The sequence below is a fragment of the Hyperolius riggenbachi genome, chromosome 12 (genome assembly GCF_040937935.1).
Source record: "Hyperolius riggenbachi isolate aHypRig1 chromosome 12, aHypRig1.pri, whole genome shotgun sequence".
Lineage (NCBI taxonomy): Eukaryota > Metazoa > Chordata > Amphibia > Anura > Hyperoliidae > Hyperolius > Hyperolius riggenbachi.
Window position 1 is genome coordinate 15,826,702 of NC_090657.1, and position 25,812 is coordinate 15,852,513.

At 45.0% G+C, this 25,812-nt stretch overlaps 1 protein-coding gene across 2 annotated transcripts in view; it reads left to right on the forward strand.

Moving 5' to 3' along the window:
* Nucleotides 1-25,812, forward strand: part of LOC137542409 (ABC-type organic anion transporter ABCA8-like) — a 160,651-nt gene that overhangs the window by 114,443 nt on the left and 20,396 nt on the right. For both annotated transcript variants that reach the window (XM_068264302.1, XM_068264303.1), the window contains 5 exons: nucleotides 7,766-7,879; nucleotides 15,241-15,321; nucleotides 16,698-16,789; nucleotides 19,501-19,621; nucleotides 21,512-21,629. In XM_068264302.1, coding sequence (XP_068120403.1) covers nucleotides 7,766-7,879; nucleotides 15,241-15,321; nucleotides 16,698-16,789; nucleotides 19,501-19,621; nucleotides 21,512-21,629 — 526 coding nt within the window. The remainder of the gene's footprint in view (nucleotides 1-7,765; nucleotides 7,880-15,240; nucleotides 15,322-16,697; nucleotides 16,790-19,500; nucleotides 19,622-21,511; nucleotides 21,630-25,812) is intronic.

A 25,812-nucleotide genomic window follows, 5' to 3' on the forward strand; every position in this document is an offset into this window, starting at 1 on the left:
TCTCTTAGCAGCAGCGGGGGTGTGGTTTCAGCCCTAGCGCGAGAGTCAGGGTATTTAAACTCTGAGCTCCCGTCATTCAATGCTGTTGCATCGCCCTACACAGCCCCGGCATCTGTGCACACGGTCTCCTAGACCGCCCTGCCTGTCAGGCCTTTACTGTTGCAGCTTAGGCTGCTTGCTTGTCAGATTCCCTGCCTGTCAGATCCCTGCCAGTTCAGTGGCTTGCCTAATCCTTGCCAGTCCTGTCATTGGTCTGTTATCTCTGCCTTTCTAGCCAGTCTAATCTTTGCCAGTCTAACCTGTCATTTACCTTGCCCGTCTGTATACCTGCTTGTCAGTATTCCCTGCCAGTCTCTTCACGCCAGTCAAATCCCTGTCACCTGTCCTGTCTCGTCAGCCCTACCTGTCCGCCAGTCTGGTGTCTGTCCGTGCAGCCCCGTCATTGCAGCTTGTCTATACGGGCCTGTCAGTTATGGCCCCGTCAGTACAGCTTTGACAGTACAGCCTTGCCTATGCTGCACACTCCAGCCTTTCTCTTAGGCTGCACACTCCAGTACTTCGATACTTATCCTGCGTCCCCGTCCCCTGTCAAGTGTTGCGGCACTTATCCAGCTAATCCCTTTGCAGCCTATTCCACCCAGCCTGTCCCTTCCTGTCTGCCCAATCCAGTCGATCCTGTCTAGCTGTCCTGTCCAGTCAATCCCATCTGTCCTGTTCTGTCCGCCCTGGTTTTCCCATCCAGCCTGTCCAGTCCCATCCGCACTGTACTGTCCAGTTAGTTTGTTAGCGAAGTCCTGTCCGTACTCCTTCCCACTGCAAGGTACCCCTTCTGTTCTTCTCATCACTGGTGCGGTGGTCCTGGTGGTTGTAACCTGGCTAGCACCTGGCAGCAAAGTAATTTGACCCCCTTTAGGGGTGACGGCCCATCATCCCTTGCGGGGTGCACTGGTGAAGACCCGTGCCCGCTTAGACCCCTAGCCCTGGGACTGCACTTGGAACCAGTGATGAGATCAATAGAACCCTGACACACGGACTGCTCAGCAACTTGGATAAATAGGCCAATGCAGCCCTTATTTATTAAACATTAGCAATTTAACGGTTACATAAATGTAAATCATCAGAATAATCAAGATAAGGGATCTGGAGGCCCACTCCAACACCACTAGGCATGCAGCCTGTTACCGGCCCCCAGCAGTGGTCATCGGCTCAGGGACGACTGCATGTCTCCAACACCTTCTGCAACTGCAGACCAACACATGAGCCTGAAGTGTTTGTACCGAGGTAATCCCTCACCAAACCTTATCACCTGACCCCTCATACTCAAGAGACTTTAACCATCCTCAAGGCCCTCTGAATGCCAACTTGCAGGCCAATGCCCACATGTCGATGCCCACTACATTCAAATGTACCCTATCTCCCCTTAAAAACAAAGCAGTGTCCTCCTCTAACTCCACATGCCCAAATGGCCACTCTGCCATTACGCAACACAAACTGGGTGACCACCCTGTTCAGTTTAGCCCTTGCTTTATCAACTTTGTCAACAGACCTAGCCAATCTCCATGTTGTTCTAGCCACCATATCGAACCAAATCACAATAGTGTCAGGGAATTCAGACCTAATCCTCAGTATATCAAAACTTGATATCCCGCTTTAACCCTAAATATGTTAAACATGAAATCCTGATTTAAACATCTGGCGGATCTTGCTGCCAGGTCATTGCCGCCTGAATGAATGACCGGGACGACAGGTAAGGCGATCCAGGTGGAAATACCGATGGATTTTTGCTAACACTCTGGAGCACATCATTCCCGGAAAACCCAGCCTCTGGTTCACCAGTGGCAGCCAACTGGCAGCAATCCGGCCTAACGTCCGCTCGCCTGGTGTTCCAAGTGACATATGAAAGGCCCAAGATCAACACTAGCAGATGGGCTCCATCTGACAAAATAAAAATGAGAAATGAGAAGGGGTGTGTGGGAAGATGGGGGGGGGGGGGGGTTACAGCAAAGAGAACGGGATAAATATTATGTTAACCAAAAAAAAAAAAACCTCAACCGTCACATGACAACATACACAGAAACATTGTCCATACAAGGTAAACAGCTTAGTACTGAACTAAGTGAGGCGTGGCATATAGCAAAAACAACATGGACTCGGTGGCTGATCCTCTTAACTAACTCCGTGCTGAGACCACACCTAGCTGCCTCCGTAGCAGCGCCACTATGGAACGAATGTGATGCATATTAACACCTTTCCCAGCACAGCCCACCCTATCATGAGGGCATTTTCTAGGCACAATCCTGTGATGAGCGTTGGGGTACAGTGATGTGTTGGGGAGGAGGTGCATATTTGATGATGTAGAGGAACAGTAATGGGATGGGGGGTCCACAATGATGTGATGTGTGTGTGGGGGGGGGGGGGATGATGATGGGATAGGGAATTTAATGATGTGATGGGAAAGAGGCACAGTGAAATGATGAGTAAGAAAACCAGTAATGTGGTGGGGGGGAAGGTATAGTGCTGTGATGTTGAAGAGGGTGTGGTGATGTGATGGGTTAGGGGCCCCTGGTGATTTGATGGCGGTGGGGGGAGGAGAAACAGATGTAATGCAAGAGTGGGATCAGTGGTGTGTGTGGTTGGAGTTGGGATGTTAAGTGTTGTGATATAAGTGCATAAACAAGAACATGTAAGGCTTGGAATTGAACCACCCAGGTGTCAGTCATTGAAGTTTAATGATGAAATTTAATGTCTTGTAATGAATTTGTCTTTCACAACAGGGCAACCAGAGAGATGCTTCTACTTAAAAAGGAACGGAAACACAAACACTTTAAATAGTCCCACCTCTTGCTCTATACCTCAGTGCTTTCCTGTCCCTTTCAGAGAGAGGATGCAGAAACGCTATGGACCTGCATTCCTAAGGGCCTGTTCACACTTATAATCGCAAAACGCCGGCTTGCGGGAGTGATTTTCCTGCGATTAACATGGAAAAATCACTGGACACTGCAGCGGTTTTGGAGCGATCGCGATTAGCGTGCACGCTAATCACGATCGCTAATCGCGGAACGCTCGTCGCCAGCAAACCTCTGCATGCAGCGCGGTTGCGGTTATCGCTAACCGCAACCGCGGCAGTGAGAACACTGCCACTTGCTACATTATGTAGCGGTTTTTGCAAAACCGCTACCGGTTTGCCATGAGCGGGAATCGCTCATGGCAAACCGAACGGGCCCTTAGATGGGGGATTGGGATGTTTCTAGGTGTGAATAGGTCCGTGCACCGCACCTCTCTGAGGGAAGCTGAGTCTGTGTCTCTCGAGAGGGCTACAAGAAGCTAGACAAGACAAATAACATTTATATCGTGCTTTTCTCCTGGCGGACTCAAAGCGCCAGAGCTGCAGCCACTAGGACGCGCTCTATAGGCAGTAGCAGTGTTAGGGAGACTTGCCAAAGGTCTCCTACTGAATAGGTGCTGGCTTACTGAACAGGCAGAGCCGAGATTCGAACCCTGGTCTCCTGTGTCAGAGGCAGAGCCCTTAACCATTACACCATCCAGCCACTGCTGTACTGCTTTTGGAGCCAGGTACTGGGGCTAGAAACTCTGCTGGTATCCATCACTGCTATTGCTGGACTCTCCGATGAGAGTCTAGTATGGTATGGCATCTCCCCATGACAGAGCAGTGGATCATGTGATGCAATCTGCCCACTTCAGCTGGATGACACAAATCAGGAAGTGCGCGCTGCAGTACCCATGGGATGCCACGGGAAGCTGAGGAATGCTAAGATACCTTTTATTTTCTATGGAAGGGATTCTTCAGTCCACTTATGTCATTTTCGTAGTATGGATGCATCTTTATAATCCCTCAGGATCAGGACCAGGCGGGTCTCGCTGCTTGGCTTTAAAAAGCCAATTTGAGGGTTTATAAGCCCTGGTCCCATTTTTATATGTTTAATGTACGTAGATACAGTTTAGTAATGATGGTCTGCTCTTTTTGGTAAATATAATTAGGAGCCACAAAAGTATTTTAAATGCGCAATTATCAAACAACTTGAAGAAGTTGGACAACTTTTGTCAAGTAAAAGACGTGGAAAGGACAAGGCGTTATCACTGATAAGCGGCGACCAACGGCTGATAAGATGCAGCTCAAGGCAATCTAACAGTTGACTCATTTTTCAGTGCAAATGTAAGCTCTTCTTTCTCTTTTAGAGATTTTTTTTCTTCAAATCACAAGCAGCTTCTAGAAATTGGCAATGCACTCTGGAGAACAAACTATAAGACAGACATATTCCTGTTTTTTGACAATGTCAACTCATCTACATCTTAGACATGGATGAGCAGTCCATTGCTAATGAACGGGTAATCATATGTGATAACAACAAGAAGTTTTAAATCAGGATGATACCATTTATTGGCTAACTACAAATGAATAAGAATAAACAAGCTTTCGGCCTTGCAGCCTTCGTCAGGTTTACATCCTGTTAGTTTGCAAGCTGGTGGTACAGACAGCTTATATACATGCAACATCAAAAAGGGAAAACGGATATTTTTTTCAAGCATAAATACATCATTAAGATGCCTTAATACAAACAGACCATCTGAATGGGGTAAGATAAGGATCCTTGTTTACTTTATTGCTCACAGACCTGGTATTAGGATTGACCCAGAGGTATCGTAAATTCTTAGTTCACAAGTTCAGCTAGGGTGGCTGAGACAGTTCATATATCATCAATCTCATACCAATATAGCAAGTTGTTGTCCTTATTCAGACCCTTCTGCACAGCTTTGAAACAATTTATAAATTTTGTTTCTGCTATTAATCGGTCATTTGACGTTTTGAAGCCGCCCTTCAGGGCAGTGACACGAAGATCATCCATGCTGTGTCCGTTGGACCGAAAGTGTGTAGCAACTGGGAGTCCAGATTTGGTATTATTAATAGTGTGCCTGTGTCCATTCATACGTTTGCGCAGAGTTTGTCCAGTTTCTCCCACGTACATAACATTGGGGCATTTAGCACACATGATCAGATATACCAGATTGGTGGACCCACAAGAAAATGTACCTTGTATTCTGTACTCCTGTCAGTGGAGTAAATGTGTCTGCAGGTCCCACATATTTTTTGTCGGCAGGGTGATGTTCCGTTTTGTTGAGGCCTATTCAAAGAGCTCCTCAACAAAAGGAATAGGCCTCAACAAAACGGAACATCACCCTGCCGACAAAAAATATGTGGGACCTGCAGACACATTTACTCCACTGACAGGGTAACGATACCAGGTTCACAACAGGAGTACAGAATACAAGGTAAATTTTTTTTGTGGGTCCACCAATCTGGTATATCTGATCATGTGTGCTAAATGCCCCAATGTTATGTACGTGGGAGAAACTGGACAAACTCTGCGCAAACGTATGAATGGACACAGGCACACTATTAATGATACCAAATCTGGACTCCCAGTTGCTACACACTTTCGGTCCAACGGACACAGCATGGATGATCTTCGTGTCACTGCCCTGAAGGGCGGCTTCAAAACGTCAAATGACCGATTAATAGCAGAAACAAAATTTATAAATTGTTTCAAAGCTGTGCAGAAGGGTCTGAATAAGGATAACAACTTTCTATATTGGTATGAGATTGATGATATATGAACTGTCTCAGCCACCCTAGCTGAACTTGTGAACTAAGAATTTACGATACCTCTGGGTCAATCCTAATACCAGGTCTGTGAGCAATAAAGTAAACAAGGATCCTTATCTTACCCCATTTAGATGGTCTGTTTGTATTAAGGCATCTTAATGATGTATTTATGCTTGAAAAAAATATCCGTTTTCCCTTTTTGATGTTGCATGTATATAAGCTGTCTGTACCACCAGCTTGCAAACTAACAGGATGTAAACCTGACGAAGGCTGCAAGGCCGAAAGCTTGTTTATTCTTATTCATTTGTAGTTAGCCAATAAATGGTATCATCCTGATTTAAAACTTCTTGCTTTTACTGATGGCTAACACGGTACAATACCCTACTGCTACTACATATGTGATAAGACATGGATTTTTTTTCAGTCTTATAAAGGACATTTACCATTGGTAGATATTTCCACACAGCTTCAGGGGATTGTCTACCTACGGTAGTTATGTATGAACAAGGGGAATTAGGTAGGCCCTGAAAATTGAGGGTACATTCCACAAGAAGGGTTTCTTCCTTTTGGGTGGAAAAAGCTTATGCTTCTGTAAGCCAGATTTATTATGCAGTTATCTGGTCTTTAATGCGAGACACCACCTTAAATTAATACTTCACCTTTGGACTTAGGGCCCGTTTCCACTAGACGCGTTGCAATGCAGAACCCGCTCCGCATCGTAACGCAAGGAAACTGCAACCAATTTATGTCGATGGAGTTGTTTCCATTGACGCGAATTTACCTACGCGATCCGGCGCGGGGGAAATTATGGATAGCATGCTGCAGTTTTCCGCAGTACACATCCGAGTCCCCATAGCCGCCAACGGGAAGCCGCATCCGGTTGTACGGAAGACAACCATCAGTACTTGCAAGGGATGCGAGGCGATGCAGTGATCACCTCGCATCCAAAACACCAGTGGAAACAGGCCATACAGGTATGATCAACTGTGGTCTTGCTCTGAATGGAGTTAAAATGTAAAATCTACAGTTGCCCTGTTGTGAAGGACAAAAGGAAAGATATATTTAATTTTACTGGTAATTGGATTTCTATGTAGTCCTCTACAACAAGACTAATACTCACCCGGAATAGTAACTTCTGCTTATACCTATGTTTAAAAGTGATCTGGAATGCACTGCGTTATATAGGAAGAGGTGGGACTATTTAAGTGTTTGTGTTTCCTGTCCCTTTTAGGTAGGAGGAGCTTCTCTACGGTTGCCCTGCTGTGAATGACTACATGAAAATCCAATTAACGCTAAGAGTAATTAAAAATGTAACTCACAGGGCCCCTTTACCCATTAGTAGTTAGTCTTCATAGCCAAAGCTCTACATACTGGTGTAGAAACTTAAAGAGACTCCGTAACAAAAATTGCATCCTATTTTTTATCATCCTACAAGTTCCAAAAGCTATTCTAATGTGTTCTGGCTAACTGCAGCACTTTCTACTGTCACAGCCTCTGTAATAAATCAATGTATCTTTCCCCTGTCAGACTTGTCGGCCTGTGTCTGGAAGGCTGCCAAGATCTTCAGTGTTGTGGTTCTGCTATGAATTCCCCCTTCCAGGCCCCTCTATGCACACTGCCTGTGTATTATTTAGATTAGGGCAGCTTCTCTCTTCTCTTTTACAAGCTGGATAAATCGTCCTCTGAGCTGGCTGGGCTTTCACATACTGAGGAAATTCAGACAAGGGCAAAGCTGTTTGCAGGAAGAAATGAGCAGCCTGAAACTTCAGTGCCTGAGAACTGCAGGGGGAAAGAAACACACAAATGATCTCTTGAGATTCAAAAGGAAGGGTGTATACAGCCTGCTTGTGTATGGATGTATTTTCTATGTGTGGACATACTGTACATCAACCTACTTCCTGTTTTGGTGGCCATTTTGTTTGTTTATAAACAAACTTTTAAAAACTGTTTTTAACCACTTTTAATGCGGCGAGGAGCGGCGAAATTGTGTCAGAGGGTAATAGATGTCCCCTAACGCACTGGTATGTTTACTTTTGTGCGATTTTAACAATACAGATTCTCTTTAAGGTTTTGCCTTCATGCTGACTTTTATAATGTATTGATGTCTGACATGCCTAATTGTGGCCATGCTTCTTCCCACAGACTTCCATTCTTCCTTTGGTTCTTAGGGATGTGTATGAAAATTATTTCCCTCCTTGGACTTCCTACCCCATCATCTTCCCACCTACCACCTTCAGTCTGCTGGTAGCAGAAATTGTAAGTTGCACATTACTCCTCTCTACATATGAAGCTTGGGCAAGGTCTGCTGCCCCCCCCCCGCCAGTGTTCTTCTTGATGTTGCAACCCCACCAATGACATCCTTCTCGTGGAAAAACTATAACTTAAATAGCTGGGTTTCTGTAAAATTGCATGCTAATGTATTGTATATTCTGTTTGTGTGCATAACCTTGTGTCATGTTGTGTAACCTTGTTACCTCTTTGACACCCCTTGTTAATATTGTATGTGTCCCTGTTGTCCAGCGGTGTGTAATATGTCGGCGCTTTAAAAATTCAATAAATAATAATAGTATGTGTAGATGGAGTTAACAGGACCACTTCTTATACACGCTGGCCTGAAGTAATGTCAGCAGATGTTATATTAGCTTGCCCACGTTGCTCTTTTCAATTTCAAGATTCATACTTGAGAATTTGCTACCAACAAATAGTGTATCAGTGGATACCAGTAAAAGTGCTGCATGTAATGAGGCATGAGGTCTACACGAAAGTAGAATATAGGGGAAGTTACAGATAACTTTACAGATATTCTGCTATCGCCTTATCTTTTCCTGTTCTCACACTAACATTCCCCTATGTATGCCTAACTGTAACTTCTCCCTACTTACATCTATCACTAACCTCCCCCTACCTGCTGCTATCTGGCGTCGTCCTAACCCCCCCCCCTCCCCCCCCTATTGTTTTTTTCGCCCTCTGGTGCCCGTACATTTATACTTTACCTGTCATGCTGTCCCCGAGTGTTGGCACTGTATTTCCGCATTGGAGCCCCACGTGACTACAGGTGTACAGGCACGTGTGTAGCATCATTCCAGCCACTCTCTGGGAACGCAGGCCTGGTCTCCTCTCTGTCTCTCCTTTAGTACACATGTCATTAGTGAAGCCATCACTAGAGGAGCGACAGAGAGGAGACCAGGTCTGCGTTCCCGGAGAGCGGCTGGAATAGTAAGACTGCCGCTGTGCTGACAGTTGGGGAGACGCACACACAAGCGGGGAGGGGAGCGACAGGAGGCAGACCACACGGGGAGTCAGGGACTCATACGGGTGGCACAATGTTACATACATGCCGCTACACAAATTACAGTACATAGGGAGCACACAGGGAGCTGGGGACATCTAAGGTAAATTACATGGCCAGGTCCCCTGAAGTTTAATATAAAAGGATTCTAGTGCAGTAGAAAAATCAGCAATCACTTACCAGCAATTGATCCTGCGTAGCAGCTTGCTGTGTCTTTCTTCTTTGCTGAATCCAAAAAGGAAATGCCAGCTTACCCCCTTTGTCTTTTGTTGTGCCTGACTGTTCCCCTGCCTGCCCCTATCTAACACTTTGATCCCAGCTGACCTATCTTGTCCTGTCCGAAGGTCACTTGCCCCCACCCAGGTCATGCCCCCTCTCCGCCTAGCTCTGCTCTGCTCTGGGGGCTTCTCATGGTGTACAGAAAACGCATACAGAAAATCTCACACAGAAAACTGACAGACCAGTGTGCCCCCAGCCTCAGCTTCTCCCTCTGGCTCTGCAGATTCCTCCAGCATCTTTGTACACAGACAGCACTACTTGGGAAGGATGGGGAGAGGCTGGGGACAGGGAACTATACACAAGACCCTGCTGAGCACTGATTAGGGGCTGTCTACAAAACTTTGCATGATGCTTTATCCGTGGCTGAGCAGATGCAGTTATTAGACCAATTGTGCAGCGTTTCTCTCTGCACCCATAGTTGTCAGTCTCCCTGGGGAAACCAACTTTTTTTCCTGGACTGCAAAATAATTTACAGCAGGTTAATTTATAGCAACCATTCCTGATCCGCGCTCAGAAGCTGGTGCCTCCCCAGCCTATGTGTCGGCCTGACCCTGTGAATCCAGCTTGTCCATATTCTGTCTGCTGTGTCCAAACTACCATTATATGTAAAGGGTATACATTTGCATCTCCTTTGAGGAGTGCTGTAATGACATTTGAATAGTGCCTAGTCAGTAGCCCATTCATCACCTATATGAGAAGACTAGATGGATGTTGTGTACGGCTGATAATACTGAAAACTCTGATGTGTGCGTATATGTAAAGTGGGGCCTATTGCTGCCTAAATAGGATGTCATTCCATTTAATACAAGGTAGAACTTAAAGTAAATGTAAAGCAATTAAAAAACAAAAAGTTGGATACTAACCTATGGACAGGGAAGGCTCTGGATCCTATAGAGCCTTTCCTGTCTCCTCTTGTTCCCCTCACCCCTCTTTTCGAATTTGCCGCCTCAGGAGTCTTTGGAAGCTCTTGTGTCCCCAAGTGCTTGCGAGAACGGGCATGCGCAAGTGGGTGCATTACATTGTTGTAATTGCCATAGACAGGAGATGGATCTTTTTCAGCACAGGAATCTGTGTGTGTATGGTGTCTAGCAAATTAGTTTGCAGATGATGGCTAGTGGTGGCTGACTCTTGTAAGGTGTGGTTGAGGGTGACAGCCTCGTTTTACCCTTAAAGTGAACCAGAGACGAAGCACCCTTACGTATTTTACCATATATATCAGTGGGAGTATTAGAGAAAACGCCTACCCTGCTCTCGGTTTCATTCTTCACTGCTCAACTTGTTGAGCCCCTGATAAAATCCCAGACTAAGCATTTAGTCTGGCTTTGCTCAGGAATCATTATAGCGGAGTCGGTCTTCTCTAACCACTTTTCAAGCCCAAGCCTGCCCCCCCCCCCCCCATCCCTCGTTCTGGCTGTGCTATAATGACTCTGCTATAATGATCCTGAGCAAAGTCAGACTTAATGCTCAGTCTGGGATTTTATCAGGGCTGATAACAGGCAGGCTAAGCAGTGTAGAATGAAACAGAGCAGTGTAGGTATTTTCTCTAATGTTTCCACTGATATATATGGTAAAATAAACACACCTAAAGGATTATTAGGAACACCATACTAATACCTTCAGAACTACCTTAACCACTTTACCCCCGCGCGTACGTATTTCTCCGCCCCTTTTTCCATCCTTTAACAACCAGGGACGGAGAAACACGTACTTTCCGCGTTCCCGACGCTGCCCGCGCTCCCGCTCGTAAACACGCCGCCCGCCGCTAGTAAACACGCCGCCGCCCGCTCGCACAAAGATCAATGAACGGGAAAATCCATTCCCGTTCGTTGATCTAAGCCCCGCAATGATCAGCTGCTCTCCTATGGGCAGCGCGATCATTGTGAGAAAAAACTCACGTGTCCAGCCTCCTTATACTTCCTCCAAGCTTCCGGAAGGAAGCTTGGAGGTCGCATTAAAACAAAAAGTTACTGTGGCCATCTTGTGGCCAAATAGTAAACTACACCCTACACATTTTTCACATATAAATAAATGACTTTTACATATAAAATTAACTCATTACCTCCCACACTCCCCATTTTTTTTTTTTTTGTAATTAAAAAAAAATTAAAAATTTACAATTAAAAAAAATACATAAATAGTTACCTTAGGGACTGAACTTTTTAAATATTTATGTCAAGAGGGTATAACACTGTTACTTTATAAACTATGGGCTTGTAATTAGGGATGGACGCAAAAATGAAAAAAATGCACCTTTATTTCCAAATAAAATATTGGCGCCAAACATTGTGATAGGGACATAATTTAAATGGTTTTATAACCGGGACAAAAGGGCAAATACGTTTCATGGGTTTTAATTACAGTAGCATGCATTATTTAAAAACTATAATGGCCGAAAACTGAAAAATAATTTTTTTCCCCACATTTTTCCTATTTTCCCATTAAAACACATTTAGAAAAAAATAATTCTTGGCATAATGTCCCACCTAAAGAAAGCCTAATTGGTGGCGGAAAAAACAAGATATAGTTCATTTCATTGCGATAAGTAATGATAAAGTTATAGACGAATGAATGGAAGGAGCGCTGAAAGGTGAAAATTGCTCTGGTGCTCAGGGGGTAAAACCCCTCAGTGGTGAAGTGGTTAATTCTACGTGGCATTGATTCAACAAGGTGCTGAAAGCAGTCTTTAGAAAGGTTTAACCCATATTGATAATCTAGCATCTTGCAGTTGATGGAGATTTGTGGGATGCACATCCAGGGCACGAAGCTCTTGTTCCATCACATCCCAAAGATGCTCTGTTGGGTTGAGATCTGGTGACTGTGGGGGCCATTTTAGTACAGTGAACTCATTGTCTTGTTCAAGAAACCAATTTGAAATGATTCGAGCTTTGTGACATGGTGCATTATTCTGCTGGAAGTAGGACATGGTCAGAAACAATGCTCAGGTAGCCCGTGGCATTTGAACGATGCCTAATTGGCACGAAGGGGCCTAAAGTGTGCCAAGAAAACATCCCTCACACCATTACACCATTATCACCAGCCTGCAAAGTGGTAACAAGGCATGATGGATCCATGTTCTCATTCTGTTTACGCCAAATTTTGACTTTGTCGAGACTCCTCAGAGCAGGCAACATTTTTTCAGTCTTCAACTGTCCGATTTTGGTGAGCTCATGCAAATTGTAGCCTCTTTTTCCTATTTGTAGTGGAGATGAGTGGTGGGGTCTTCTGCTGTTGTAGCCCATCCCCCTCAAGGTTGTGTGTATTGTGGCTTCACAAATGCTTTGCTGCATACCTCGGTTGTAACGAGTGGTTATTTCAGTCAACGTTGCTCTTCTATCAGCTTGAATCAGTCGGCCCATTCTCCTCTGACCTCTAGCATCAACAAGCATCATTTTCGCCTACAGGACTGCCGCATACTGGATGTTTTTCCCTTTTCATGCCATTCTTTGTGAACTCTAGAAATGGTTGTGCATGAAAATCCCAGTAACTGAGCAGATTGTGAAATGCTCAGACCGGCCTGTCTGGCACCAACAACCATGCCACGCTCAAAATTGCTTAAATCACCTTTCTTTCCCATTCTGACATTCAGTTAGGAGTTCAAGTGATTGTCTTGACCAAGGCCACACCCCTACATGCATTGAAGCAACTGCCATGTGATTGGTTTGATTAGATAATTGCATTCATGAGAAATGAAACAGGTGTTCCTAATGATCCTTTAGGTGAGTGTACATGAGGGTGCTTCCATAGGCGGACTGGCCTGGGGGGATGGGGGGCAGATGCCCCCCGGGCCGCCTCCTGCCTCTGTGTTTTGGGCCGCTGCGTGAATGCATAACAAAAGAGGAAAGGTCCAACTTCTTTCCTCTCTCGTTTCCCCCCTGCTGTGTCCTGTTAGTAGAGAGACTGCAGTGATCAGCCCAGACAGAAGATCAGCTGAGTGGGCAGCGTGTACAGTATGTGCAAGCAATGCACAGTATTGTTCTTCTTCCTGTGTGGCGCCCCGTCTTCCCGGCAATTTCAAAGTGTGTCTGTATCGGCCAGCAGTGAATTTTCAGAGGTGGACAGAGACAGGAGTGCTGTCAGGCTGGGAGCATCCGAGCAACTGTGGGACATGTGGAAGGAAGAGAAGGCAGGACTGCACAGTATATCCTCAGTGTAAGCTGAACTCCAGACAGTTGAGATTAGCTTAGTTGCCAGGTGGACTTTCTCCCTTATCTATTGTTCTTCGTGTGTGTGTGTGTGTGCGTGCGTGTGTGCGTTCCCAGGCCCCCCTCCTCCCCTGCTATCTCCTTTATCTCAAATGAAATGGTTTCTTTTACAAGCATGTCCTGGACCTTCCCAAATGGGACAGAGAAGGCTGCAGTCCTGCTGAGATCTCTGCTGTTTCTCCTTTCCCCCATGCACTATACCTCTCAACCTCCCCCACCATGCCCCCCTCTTTCCTATGTACTCTATTTTCTTTCACACAGACATCTCTCTCCATCTTGTCTCATGTACGTGAATCTGTCCCTGTCTCTCCCATAAAGTTTCTATTGTTCACCTGACATCTTCTGCAGCACTTTACAGAGTACATAGTCATGATGCTGATTGTTTTCAGAGGAGCTCACAATCTAATCCTACCAGGTACCCATACATTAGCAATGTGTGGGCAGATTCGACCAAGAGACAAATCTCTCTCTAATCAAATCTGATTAGAGAGAGCTGTCGGTTGCTCATACACCGCAGGCCAATTCCCAATAAATTTCATGCTGAAATCGATCCAGAAGCAGACCTGTGATGCCACATCTGTCTTGCCCCCCTAATGATGTCTCCTAATGTAAAATGACCCCCCCAAATAGGATGAACGATCGGCTGCCAAGTCACCTGATGTATGGCCACCTATAGTCTAATGTCCTAGCGTATTATTATTATGTATTTATATAGTACTGACATTTTCTGCAGCACATTACAGAGTACATAGTCATGTCACTGACTGTACTCAGAGGAGCTCACAATCTAATCCTAACAGTCATAGTCTAATGTCCTACCATATTATTATTATGTATTTATATAGTACTGACATCATCTGCAGCACATTACAGAGTACATAGTCATGTCATTGACTGTCCTCAGAGGAGCTCACACTCTAATCCTTACCATAGTCCTCGTTTTGTTTTCACTATAGACTTGATTTGGGGCAAACCAACTAACTTACTATTGGAAATGTGGGCACACACCATGCAATTTTTTTTAACATCTGTTCAATTCAAGAATAGCAATCAGTTTATCTGACTGTAACAATTCAAAAATCTGAACAATGTAACACACACCTATGTTCAATGTTTCCCCAATCATGAATAACATAATTGAAAACTCAGAAAAAATTCATTGGAACTGTACATCAAGTAATTGACAATCCATCACACACCATACAATTCTTCATAAAGTTGGTCTGAAAAACAAAACAATGAGAAATTCATTCGGATGTAATGATTGAAAACAAAGAAAAGTTCTCAATTTTTCGGGACAACTGATCGAAATTATCGAATTGTTGAAAAAATGGATCTTTTAATTGGTATGGTGTGTGGCTACCTGAAGACCGACCCAGGCTTTTGATCACTGCTAATACGGTAGCAATTTTTTACCCAAAGCCTGGGTTGCTGAGGGCAGGGGGGTAATCTACGTAATTGCATGTAAAGCTGCTTTACACTATATACGTCGGCTAACAAAGAAGATATGGCTTTGGGCTGGGACTGCCGTAAAAGGGCCTCTAGGTTGTGTTTTCCCCCCAGGCCAAAAGGTCCCAGTCCTCCCCTGGGTGCTTCGTCTCTGGTTCACTTTAAATAAGGCTGCTCCTGCTCTCCATCCATTTAGTCGAAAACCATTGGGTCCTGTCTCTGCAGACTTGTCGTGGGACCCGGTTCTTGACAACCACCTCTATTTGTTCTCCCTTAAAGGACTTCACACAATGGAGCAGTGGTTTGCTGTGTAAAGAGAAATGTGTATTGTATGAATTGTGTTTAGATTTTATGTTTCCATGTATGCTGACCCTTATGTTATAATATGATGCCTGCAGGCTCTTAATGAAGCAAAGAAGAGACACCCCTATGCTCATTTTGTCTATGAGTCATCCATTCCCCTCTCTTACTTAATAATTGTGAGTATTGGAGCTTCTCTTTGACTTTTTACGTTAGTCGCTCAGTGGGTAGGGAGTACGATTTAGGCACTAGGAGGAGAAGGTTCAATGATGGGTTGCCGGGTAAGTGCATAGTAAAATATCGGTAATGTAAATTCCCAATATTTTTTCTAGAGGCATCACCCAGCACCCAACTCTCATGTGACGGCGTCACAATTCTTAGTGTGAATGTGACCCTCTGCTGACTGGGATGGTGGCAATGCGTCTGGTCATATGAAAGGAAAGATGAGTGAAAGGTGACCTATGATGGACAGGATCCTTGCAGTGAGTGTAGTTGAAGGGATAGGCAAATTGATATTGCTGGTGTAGATGGTGGCAGTGAGGTTGGGTGGATAGATAAATTGGGAATTCCCCCCCCCCCCCCCCAGCTTCCTGTATTCCAGATGGTGGCAGTGAGTTAGGTTGGGTGGATAGATAAATTGGGCACACTCCCCCCCCCCTCGCAAAACAAGAAAAAATTCCTTGTGCTTCCACTCCAGAACCGTAACAAGTCACATCCACTGCTCCAGTGTAGGGAAATGTGAGGGCTTCTAAAGGAAGGAGGATCGCTCTAAGTGCGTTACCAAAGGATAAAGTTTTATTGCGCAAATACACATGGGTACTTACAAAATAGTTGATTAAAAATCGCCACCGCTACACCCCTCTGCGGGAAATGAACCACGCGCTGTGGCCGGCAGCGCGGTCTTCGTTCTTCCTGGAGCTTCTGTCTTGCGAGACGGTAGGCGGGGCTTAGTTACGATGTGCGTGTGACGTTATTACGCGTTTTGGCGCGTTGCGCCTTCATCAGATCTGACGGAAGACGGAAGCTCCAGGAAGAACGGAGACCGCGCTGCCAGCCACAGCGCGTGGATCATTTCTCGCAGAGGGGTGTAGCGGTGGCTCACCGCTGATAGGCGATTTTTAATCAATTATTTTGTAAGTACCCATGTGTATTTGCGCAATAAAACTTTATCCTTTGGTAATGCACTTAGAGCACTCCTCCTTTCTTTAGTGAATGAGAATTACTGCTATTTGGGAAGGTGGTTGTGAGTTTGATTGGGGAGGTGTTTGAATAGGGAACCCTGCTGGTCAAGATGTTGTCAGTCTGGTTGGATGGATCGGGCTATGGGAGGACCCCTCCTGGTCCAGAGAGCAGTAGTGAGCCTGGTTAGATGGATGGGGACCACTGCCAGTCCGAATGGATGGTTGGGGAAATGGGTATTTTTTTTTTCAGAATCTTTTTCAGAATCAGAATAGGATAATGACAGTATGTCGGGTTATATGAATGGCGACCCCATCTATTTAGTGTGGTGGGATTTAATAAACTCTTTGTTGTTGTGACACTCTCTTCTGTCTAGTCCTATGCTCAGGTCTTGCTGTTCTCTGGAATGTTATGGTGTTTGGAATGGAAATATGGGACAAGAAGTCTTGCCAGAGACCCCATCTTTCGGTGAGTAGATGTTTTTGTCTCCATTCTACATTTGTGTATAGTCCAATTATAAAGTAAAACTTCAGGGTAAATTGTTTTATGGTTTGGACGGTGTAGGTTTATATTGTACTTTGGGTTCTGATTTTGATTACATAATAATGATAATACTGTTATTGGTAAGTAGGAGATGTCATTCTCTGGGGCGATTTGCCTTCTGAGCTGAATGCGGAGTACAGGGCTCTTGTACAGGCACAAGGTTTGGACTACTGCACTATCCATATAAACTAATTATACCGATAACAATACATCAGAAGCAACCATACTGTAATAGAATACTGGTACAGAAATATAATATAACAAAACTGAGTTCAACACATTATAGCAAAGAATTAAATATTTGTGTTGCTGGGAATATAGGAACCCCCAAACAGCAACTGGATTTCTTTGTACACTTGCAGGAACACGGAACCCTGTTGATAAATGTACAACATATTGTCTTCTGCTAACCTCCGTGTCACTAATGCTGTTATACACTAAGAGAAAGAGAAGTGGCTCTGAGTACAATGTGCCCAGAAATACAGTAGCAGTAAAAAATATGTGAACCCTTTGGAATTATATGTATTTATGCACAAATTGGTCATAAAATGTGACCTGATCTTCATCTAAGTCACAATAGACAATCACAGTCTGCTTAAACTAACACCACACAAATAATTAAATGTTTCCATGTTTTATTGAACACACCATGTAAACATTTACAATGCAGGTGCAAAAAGTATGTGAACCCCAAGACTAATGACCTTTTCCAAGAGCTAATTGGAGTGGGGTGTTAGCAAGCTGGAGTCCAATCAATGAGATGAGATTGGAGGTGTTGGTTACAGCTGCCCTGCACTATAAAAAAAACACACCAGTTTTTGGTTTGCTTTTCCCAAGAAGCATTGCTTGGTGTGAATGATGCCTCGCACAAATGAGCTCTCAGAAAACCTACAATTAAGAATTGTTGAATTGCATAAAGCTAAAAAGGGTTATAAAAGTATCTCCAAAAGGCTTGATGTTCATCAGCCCGCGGTAAGACAAACTGACTACAAATGGAGAATGTTCAGCACTGGTGCTACTCTCTCTAGGAGTGCCGTCCTGTAAAGATGACTGCAAGAGCACAGCGCAGAATGCTCAGTGAGGTGAAGAAGAATCCTAGAGTGTTAGCTAAAGACTTACAAAAGTCTCTGGCATATGCTAACATTCATGTTGGCGAATCTACGATATGTAAAACCCTAAACAACAATGGAGTTCATGGGAGTATACCACATAGGAAACCACTGTTGTCCCAAAAAAACATTGCTGCACGTGTAAAGTTTGCAAAAGAGCTCCTGGATGTTCCACAGCAGTGCTAGCCAATATTCTGTGGACAGATGAATCAAAAGTTGAGTTGTTTGGAAGAAACACATAACACTATGTGAGGAGAAAACAAGGCACAGCACACCAACATCAAAACCTCATCCTAACTGTAAAGTATGTTGTAGGGGGCATCATGGTTCGGGTCTGCTTTTCTGCATCAGGGCCTGGATGGATTGCTATCATCGAAGAAAAACGGAAATTCCAAGTTTATCAAGACATTTTGCAGGAAAACGTAAGGCCATCTGTCCACCAGCTGAAGCTCAGCAGATGGGTGTTTCAACAGGACAATGACCCAAAGCAAAGAAGTGAATCAACAACAAAATGGCTTAAACAGAAGAAAATGCGCCTTCTGGAGTGTCACAGTTCTGACCTCAACCCAATTGAGATGCTATGGCTGGGATGTCAGGATGCCTCTTACTATTGTAATGCCATCTCTGCATGGAGAACAGCATGTAACAACAGAGACAACTCGACACTCTTCTGCTGTTACCGAACAGGTTTTTGTCAATAGGCTTCAGTAAATTACATAATTTGTACTGCACCTGTGAAAATATTGATGAATTGGCAAAAAAAGTCCAAAATACCGATCGGTATTTTCCCGAACTTTTTTTTTATTGAAAAGCCTTTGATGAATTGACGCCATATTCTCTTAAGTTTCTACCTGACCTCGCTGTCAGAAGAAGACATTGCCACATTAACTATAGACAACACCTTAAGCTCAGATACCAACACCTTTCAGAACTTCATAAGTACCGTAAATACCTGAGTTGTCCTCAGTTAATCCCATAACATGAGACCACATTTTTGGGCTTAGCCACAAAATATTCCCTTTGTCTACCTTCGAGCAGTTTAATCATTCTCATTCTTCTAATCTGATCCAGGTTCATCCAGCTAGCTAGTCTGGGGTGTTAATCAAATACTATAGGCTCTAAGTACCCCAAAATCCCTGTTAATTTTTCTCTTGGGATAGTTACATGAAAGGTGTGATCCAGCAAACTAATTATTCATTTCCCAGTATTGAGCAATTTCAGGCATGTCCAATTATTTTTGTACTAGATCTGCATTATCTCTTAAACATCTGTTCAGCAAAATAAAATGTCTTATCAGGGTTAGATGATCACATATCTTTTTCTAACTCATCTTCAGAAATAACTTGAGCCATGGATGATAAATAACGGGAGAACACCAACAGCTGTATGGGCCTTGCTACACTGATGATTGCCCATGGCCTCACAACTCTTAACATAATGGTTGACAATCACATCTTTATCTTTCATAATAACACAATGAGATTGTGACTTTCACAAAACACAGAATTTTATTTCACTTTTTTTCAGAACTTCAAAACAGAAAATGGTGATGAAACCTAATCCGGAGATGCTGGAAGATGCTGATGAAGAAGTTCTGGCTGAAGCAGAGAGAGTGAAAGAAGCCAAATCCACCAAGCAGGAAGAGAAGGTGAGGCTATGTCTGAGCTGTAGCTACAACCAGACTAGTAAATCTTCACTCAGAGCCAAGTTAAGATCAGGGAGGACCTCAGCCAGAGCAATGGCATTGGGCCACTGCATCTAAACAACTGAAAGAGTGCTTAGGCATGTTGAAAAATCGCAGACAAATGGGAGATCGCAATGCATTATACTGCTGCAGAGGCAGTTTGGCGTTTACCATCAAACCACACCACAGTTTTTAGTGCCTTTTGGTCCTCAGATACCAGAATTAAGGAGCTGGACTCCCTAGATACCATCATTAAATAGCCATGTTCTTCCAGATAAGCTTTAAGTAGCCATGTGCCTTTTAGATACAACAATAACTAGGCATGTGCCTCCTCCTCTGATGCCATGTCACTGGCATGCCTCCAATATCTTAGCAATACAGGACACCATCTCAAAATTCCTCCAGATGCTACAGATCTCACGAAACTCACACTTGTATTATCTACTTCCCGTCTAATACATTAGAAGAGGGGAGGGTGGAAAGAATGCATGCATAAAGGTCATGCCATACCCGTTAGCACCCGTCACAAATCTGTCACCAGGGAACTACTACATTAGAAGTCTCTGTGTACAGTGCCTTTGGCTAGATTGCACGACCAGCAGCACACATACTGTACTGTCAAATGATCACCCACATGTCACTGAATGCAACATGCAGCTAAGTAAGTTTGTAAACATGCAAGTCCAGGGAACAGAATCTTCTCTTTCAATAGTTAGCTAGTGTTCTCTTGAGACCGACTACCTTGTTTACCTGTCCTACCCAGTAGGCTAAAATAATATATGCATTTGTTAAGATAGCCTGCCTATGGCATGTAGGATAGTATGAGAGGCTGATTCGACTGGACACTGTTTCACATCCCGATGGTTAGTATGTGCAGCTGTGTAGGGTGATCAAATAGGGACACCCTGAGAGAAAAAACACAGAGAACACGGGTGCCCCAATGATGTAGTAAATTACAACAAAGAGTCGACTGATTCAGGTAGAGAGTGGTGCAACGAAAGTTGCAGGTGGGCAACCAACCACTGAAGGCAGGTGGAGATCAACAACCCCGACTCCACTCGGGCATCCAGAGTTACTGGACGCAGTCGTACTCTTAGCAAAGGATTCCAAGTTGGATGTAAGGGTGGGAGGACACCTAACCAAAATAGAACACCCCTCCCAAAGGAGGGTGGGTAACACAAGGGGGAAAGAGGTGCCCAGATGATGATAAAACTGTGTTAAAAACAGCTAAAAAAGGATAAGGTTGAGGTGGCTTACCTCAAATGATGACAAATTTGTATATAAGATTCACAAATTTTATGAAGCACTAGGCAACGCGTTTTGTGGGTCCTTGCCCACAGCAAATCATATCATGTACTCCAACATTCAATGTGAGACACCCCAATGTTTTCCACGTCTGCCCCCACACTGAGGGGTTGACAATTTTGAGTAGTTAACCTGTCAATAGTCAATGTACATGCAGCTTGAAGCTTCACCATTCCGCTTCCCCAAAGGCCTGTGATGCACAAAGAGGCCTTCTAAACAATTCATACTGAATGGGAGTTTGGTTGGACAACCTAACAATGGAATTAATTGAAGCATGATGGGTTGGCTTATAGAACACCAGCCTCAGATTATCTGTAGAAACCAGAAGAAAACAAGATAAATTACCTACAAAATCCAGGAACCGTCATTCTGAGCACAAACCACAGGTCAGAGTCATTCTATGCCCTCATAGAGCACACGTTTTGCATGTTGATTGGTTTTTTTAGGAGTTGTGTCCTGTTTGAATATCTCCAATAAGAAAGAAGGAATAAACTAATTTTCTAGAAAAAAAACATGACAAGATTTCTCTGTGTCTCCTGAATTCAAAAGCCAGTTATCATTGTGGACAGTCTGCGCAAAGAGTTCAAGGTGAAGAAAGGAACCTTCAGCTGTAAGAAAAAGAAGAAAAGAATTGCCACCAGGAACATCTCATTCTGTGTAAAGAAAGGTAATTGTGTCCTCAATCTCTTACTGAAGGTCTGTTCTTAGAAAACTAAAGAGCAGACCTTTCGTTGAAAGAAAATGACCAGCGAGGCAAGTAAATTGGGCGCGACAGAGCAGTAAAATGGGTGTTCAGGGAGTAACTAGGGCAACGGCAGCACCTGATAAATACTGGATGAAGTCACAAAGATGTCGGCGGAAGGTGTGATTAGCAGCAAAGGCAGCACAGATATCGGTGGTAATTGTGGTGCACGGGTTTGGTTAGTGTTAGACGATAGTAAAATATTGGTAAAATGTTACTGGATCGGAATTAATCCAACACGAAAAGAACTTTCCCGGCCGGACTCGACATTTGAGAAAGGGCCTTTGCCCGAAACGTCATGCTGTTGTTATGCTGGTGTACTGCTGCCATTGATATGTAATAAAAGATCATTAAGCACCTTGGAGGGTCGAGTCCGGCCGGGAAAGTTCTTTTCGTGTTGGATTTATGCTGAGGAGTGATGGACCTCTAACCCGGACAGGACTCCCCAATATATATACCTTTCATCCCAGAGGCGGGCAGATACAATATAGATTGCGACTGGATCGGAATTAGCCATGGCCCAATTGTAGAATATCTGTAATTTTAAACTTTCCCACAGTGCCCAAATAACCGCAGCACCCATATCACCACCACCTTTCTATTCTGGGCAATGTCCTACAAAGCTTCCTTTCTTAATGACTATTTTGCTATAAAGAGGACGGAGCTGTCAGCCATACTATCTCAGAAAAAAAACACACATAAATAAGTAGATAAATACTTGCTCTACTTACATAACATATGTGATTTTTCTATAGTTAAAAAAATTAAATCCTTAGGATTTTCCATTTTGACTCTGTCTATCTTGAAGACAATCCTGACATAATTTCCTCCCTTAAAGGGAAGGTTCAGGGAGGGTGGAGAAAAAATAAAAATCAATTTCCACTTACCTGGGACTTCCTCCAGCCCGTGGCAGGCAGGAGGTGCCCTCGCCGCCGCTCCGCAGGCTCCCGGTGGTCTCCGGTGGCCGACCCGACCTGGCCAGGCCGGCTGCCAGGTCGGGCTCTTCTGCGCTCCAAGTCCTGGCACTTCAGCGTCCCACGCCGGCGCACTGACGTCATCGGACGTCCGCCGGGCTGTACTGCGCATGCAGGAGGAAGCCCCAGGTAACTGGAAATTGATTTTTATTTTTTCTCCACCCTCCCTGAACCTTCCCTTTAAGCTGGGCATACACGGCTCGATTTTGCCGCTCAATTCTCGCGCTCCATCGATTCCTCGCTCGATTCTGCAGGCAATTTGCTTATCTTCCGCTCGTTTTTCTTATCATTTTTCATTGTCCTCGATGCAGAATCGGGCGGCGAAACGATCGGGCAGGAGATCGGACATGTCGTATATTATCTATCGAGCCATCTAAATGGCTCAGAATCGAGCTGTGTATTCCCAGCATTACTCTGTCTGTATATCATTGCCAGCCCTCCTCCCAGTCTTCAGACTTCAGACACTCCCACCCAGCTCTGCAGTAGAAAGTGCATTGTCTCAGCATGAGAAATATTGGCCAATCCGAGAGGAACAGAGGTCTGGGAGGGGAAAACGAGAGGGAAAGAGGCTTCAGCCAATCAGGCCGTATTAGTTATGTCTGAGGGCAAAGTATAGAAGAAAAAAACAAAACCCAGCATGTCCTGCAACTTCTTTTGTGTGGCAGATGTACCAATTAAGAGCCAGGGAAACTGGGGAATGATGTTTTATGGAGAAGAAAAGTAAGAGTGATTTTTAACTTTTGGATTGCCTGGTTAGCATCCTCATTACTTGATTACCATACAAAAATAAAGAATTGATTTTTGATTTTTAAGCCTGACAGTTACGCTTTAACCACTTGCCGACCGCCCACAGCCCATGGGCGGCGGCAAAGTGGATGCCTTAAGGACCGCAATACGCCTTAGGGCGTTGCGTCCTTTTCCTATGCCGGGGGAGCGATCGCGTCATTGATGACGCGCGCTTCCCCCGGCAACTGGCTCCGCCCACCCGCCGTAACATCCCGCCGGCCATACGGAAGCGCCGGCGGGATGTTAACCCCGCGATCGCCGCTACAAAGTGTATAATACACTTTGTAATGTATACAAAGTGTATTATACAGGCTGCCTCCTGCCCTGGTGGTCCCAGTGTCCGAGGGACCACCAGGGCAGGCTGCAGCCACCCTAGTCTGCACCCAAACACACTGATCTGCCCCCCCCCGCCCACTGATCGCCCACAGCACCCCTCAGACCCCCCCCTGCCCACCCCCCAGACCCCTGTTTGCACCCAATCACCCCCCTAATAACCCATCAATCACTCCCTGTCACTATCTGTCAACGCTATTTTTTTTTTATGCCCTAAACTGCCCCCTGCCCCCTCCTGATCACCCCCCCACCCCTCAGATTCTCCCCAGGACCCCCCCAGACCCCTCCCCCCCTGTGTACTGTATGCATCTATCCCCCCTGATAACCTGTCAATCACCCGTCAATCACCCATCAATCACCCATCAATCACCCCCTGTCACTGCCACCCATCAATCAGCCCCTAACCTGCCCCTTGCGGGCAATCTGATCACCCACCCACACCAATAGATCGCCCGCAGATCCGATATCAGATCACCTCCCAAATCCATTGTTTACATCTATTCTCTCCTCTAAACACCCACTAATTACCCATCAATCACCCATCAATCACCCCCTATCACCACCTGTCACTTTTACCTATCAGATCAGACCCTAATCTGCCCCTTGCGGGCACCCAATCACCCGCCAACACGCTCAGATTGCCCTCTGACCCCCCCCCCCCCTTATCAATTCACCAGTGCATTAATTACATCTGTTCTCCCCTGTAATAACCCACTGATCACCTGTCAATCACCTGCCAATCACCTACCACCCATCAATCAGCCCCTGTCATTGCCACCCATCAATCAGCCCCTGTCATTGCCACCCATCAATCACCCCCTGTCACTGCCACCCATCAATCAGTCCCTAACCTGCCCCTTGCGGGCAATCTGATCACCCACCCACACCATCCGATCGCCTGCAGACCCGCAGTCAGATCACCTCCCAAGTGCATTGCATCTGTTCTCTCCTCTAAACACCCACTAATTACCCATCAATCACCCCCTGTCACTGCTACCCATCAGATTAGACCCCCATCTGCCCCTAGGGCACCCAATCACCCGCCCACACCCTCAGACCCCAGCCCTGATCACCTCGCCATTGCATTACTTGCATCTATTCCCCCCACTAATCACACCTTGAGACACCCATCAATCACCTCCTGTCACTACCTGTCACCCCCTAGCACACCTACCCATCAGATCAGGCCCTAATTTGCCCCGTGTGGGCTCCTGATCACTCGGCCAAACCCTCAGATCCCCCTCAGACCCCCTTCCGATCACCTCCCCAGTGCATTGAGTGCATCTATTTTCCCCTCTAATCACCCCCTGAGACACCCATCAATCACCTCCTGTCACCCCCCCTAGCACTCCTATCCATCAGATCAGGCCCAATACAACCTGTCATCTAAAAGGCCACCCTGCTTATGACCGGTTCCACAAAATTCGGCCCCTCATAGACCACCTGTCATCAAAATTTGCAGATGCTTATACCCCTGAACAGTCATTTTGAGACATTTGGTTTCCAGACTCCTCACGGTTTTGGGCCCGTAAAATGCCAGGGCGGTATAGGAACCCCACAAGTGACCCCATTTTAGAAAAAAGACACCCCAAGGTATTCTGTTAGGTGTATGACGAGTTCATAGAATATTTTATTTTTTGTCAAAAGTTAGCGGAAATTGATTTTTATTGGGTTTTTTTTCACAAAGTGTAATTTTTCACTAACTTGTGACTAAAAGTAAAATCTTCTATGACCTCGCCATACACCTAATGGAATACCTTGGGGTGTCTTCTTTCTAAAATGGGGTCACTTGTGGGGTTCCTATACTGCCCTGGCATTTTAGGGGCCCTAAACCGTGAGGAGTAGTCTAGAAAACAAATGCCTCAAAATGACCTGTGAATAGGACGTTGGGCCCCTTAGCGCACCTAGGCTGCAAAAAAAGTGTCACACGTGGTATCGCCGTACTCAGGAGAAGTAGTATAATGTGTTTTGGGGTGTATTTTTACACATACCCATGCTGGGTGGGAGAAATCTCT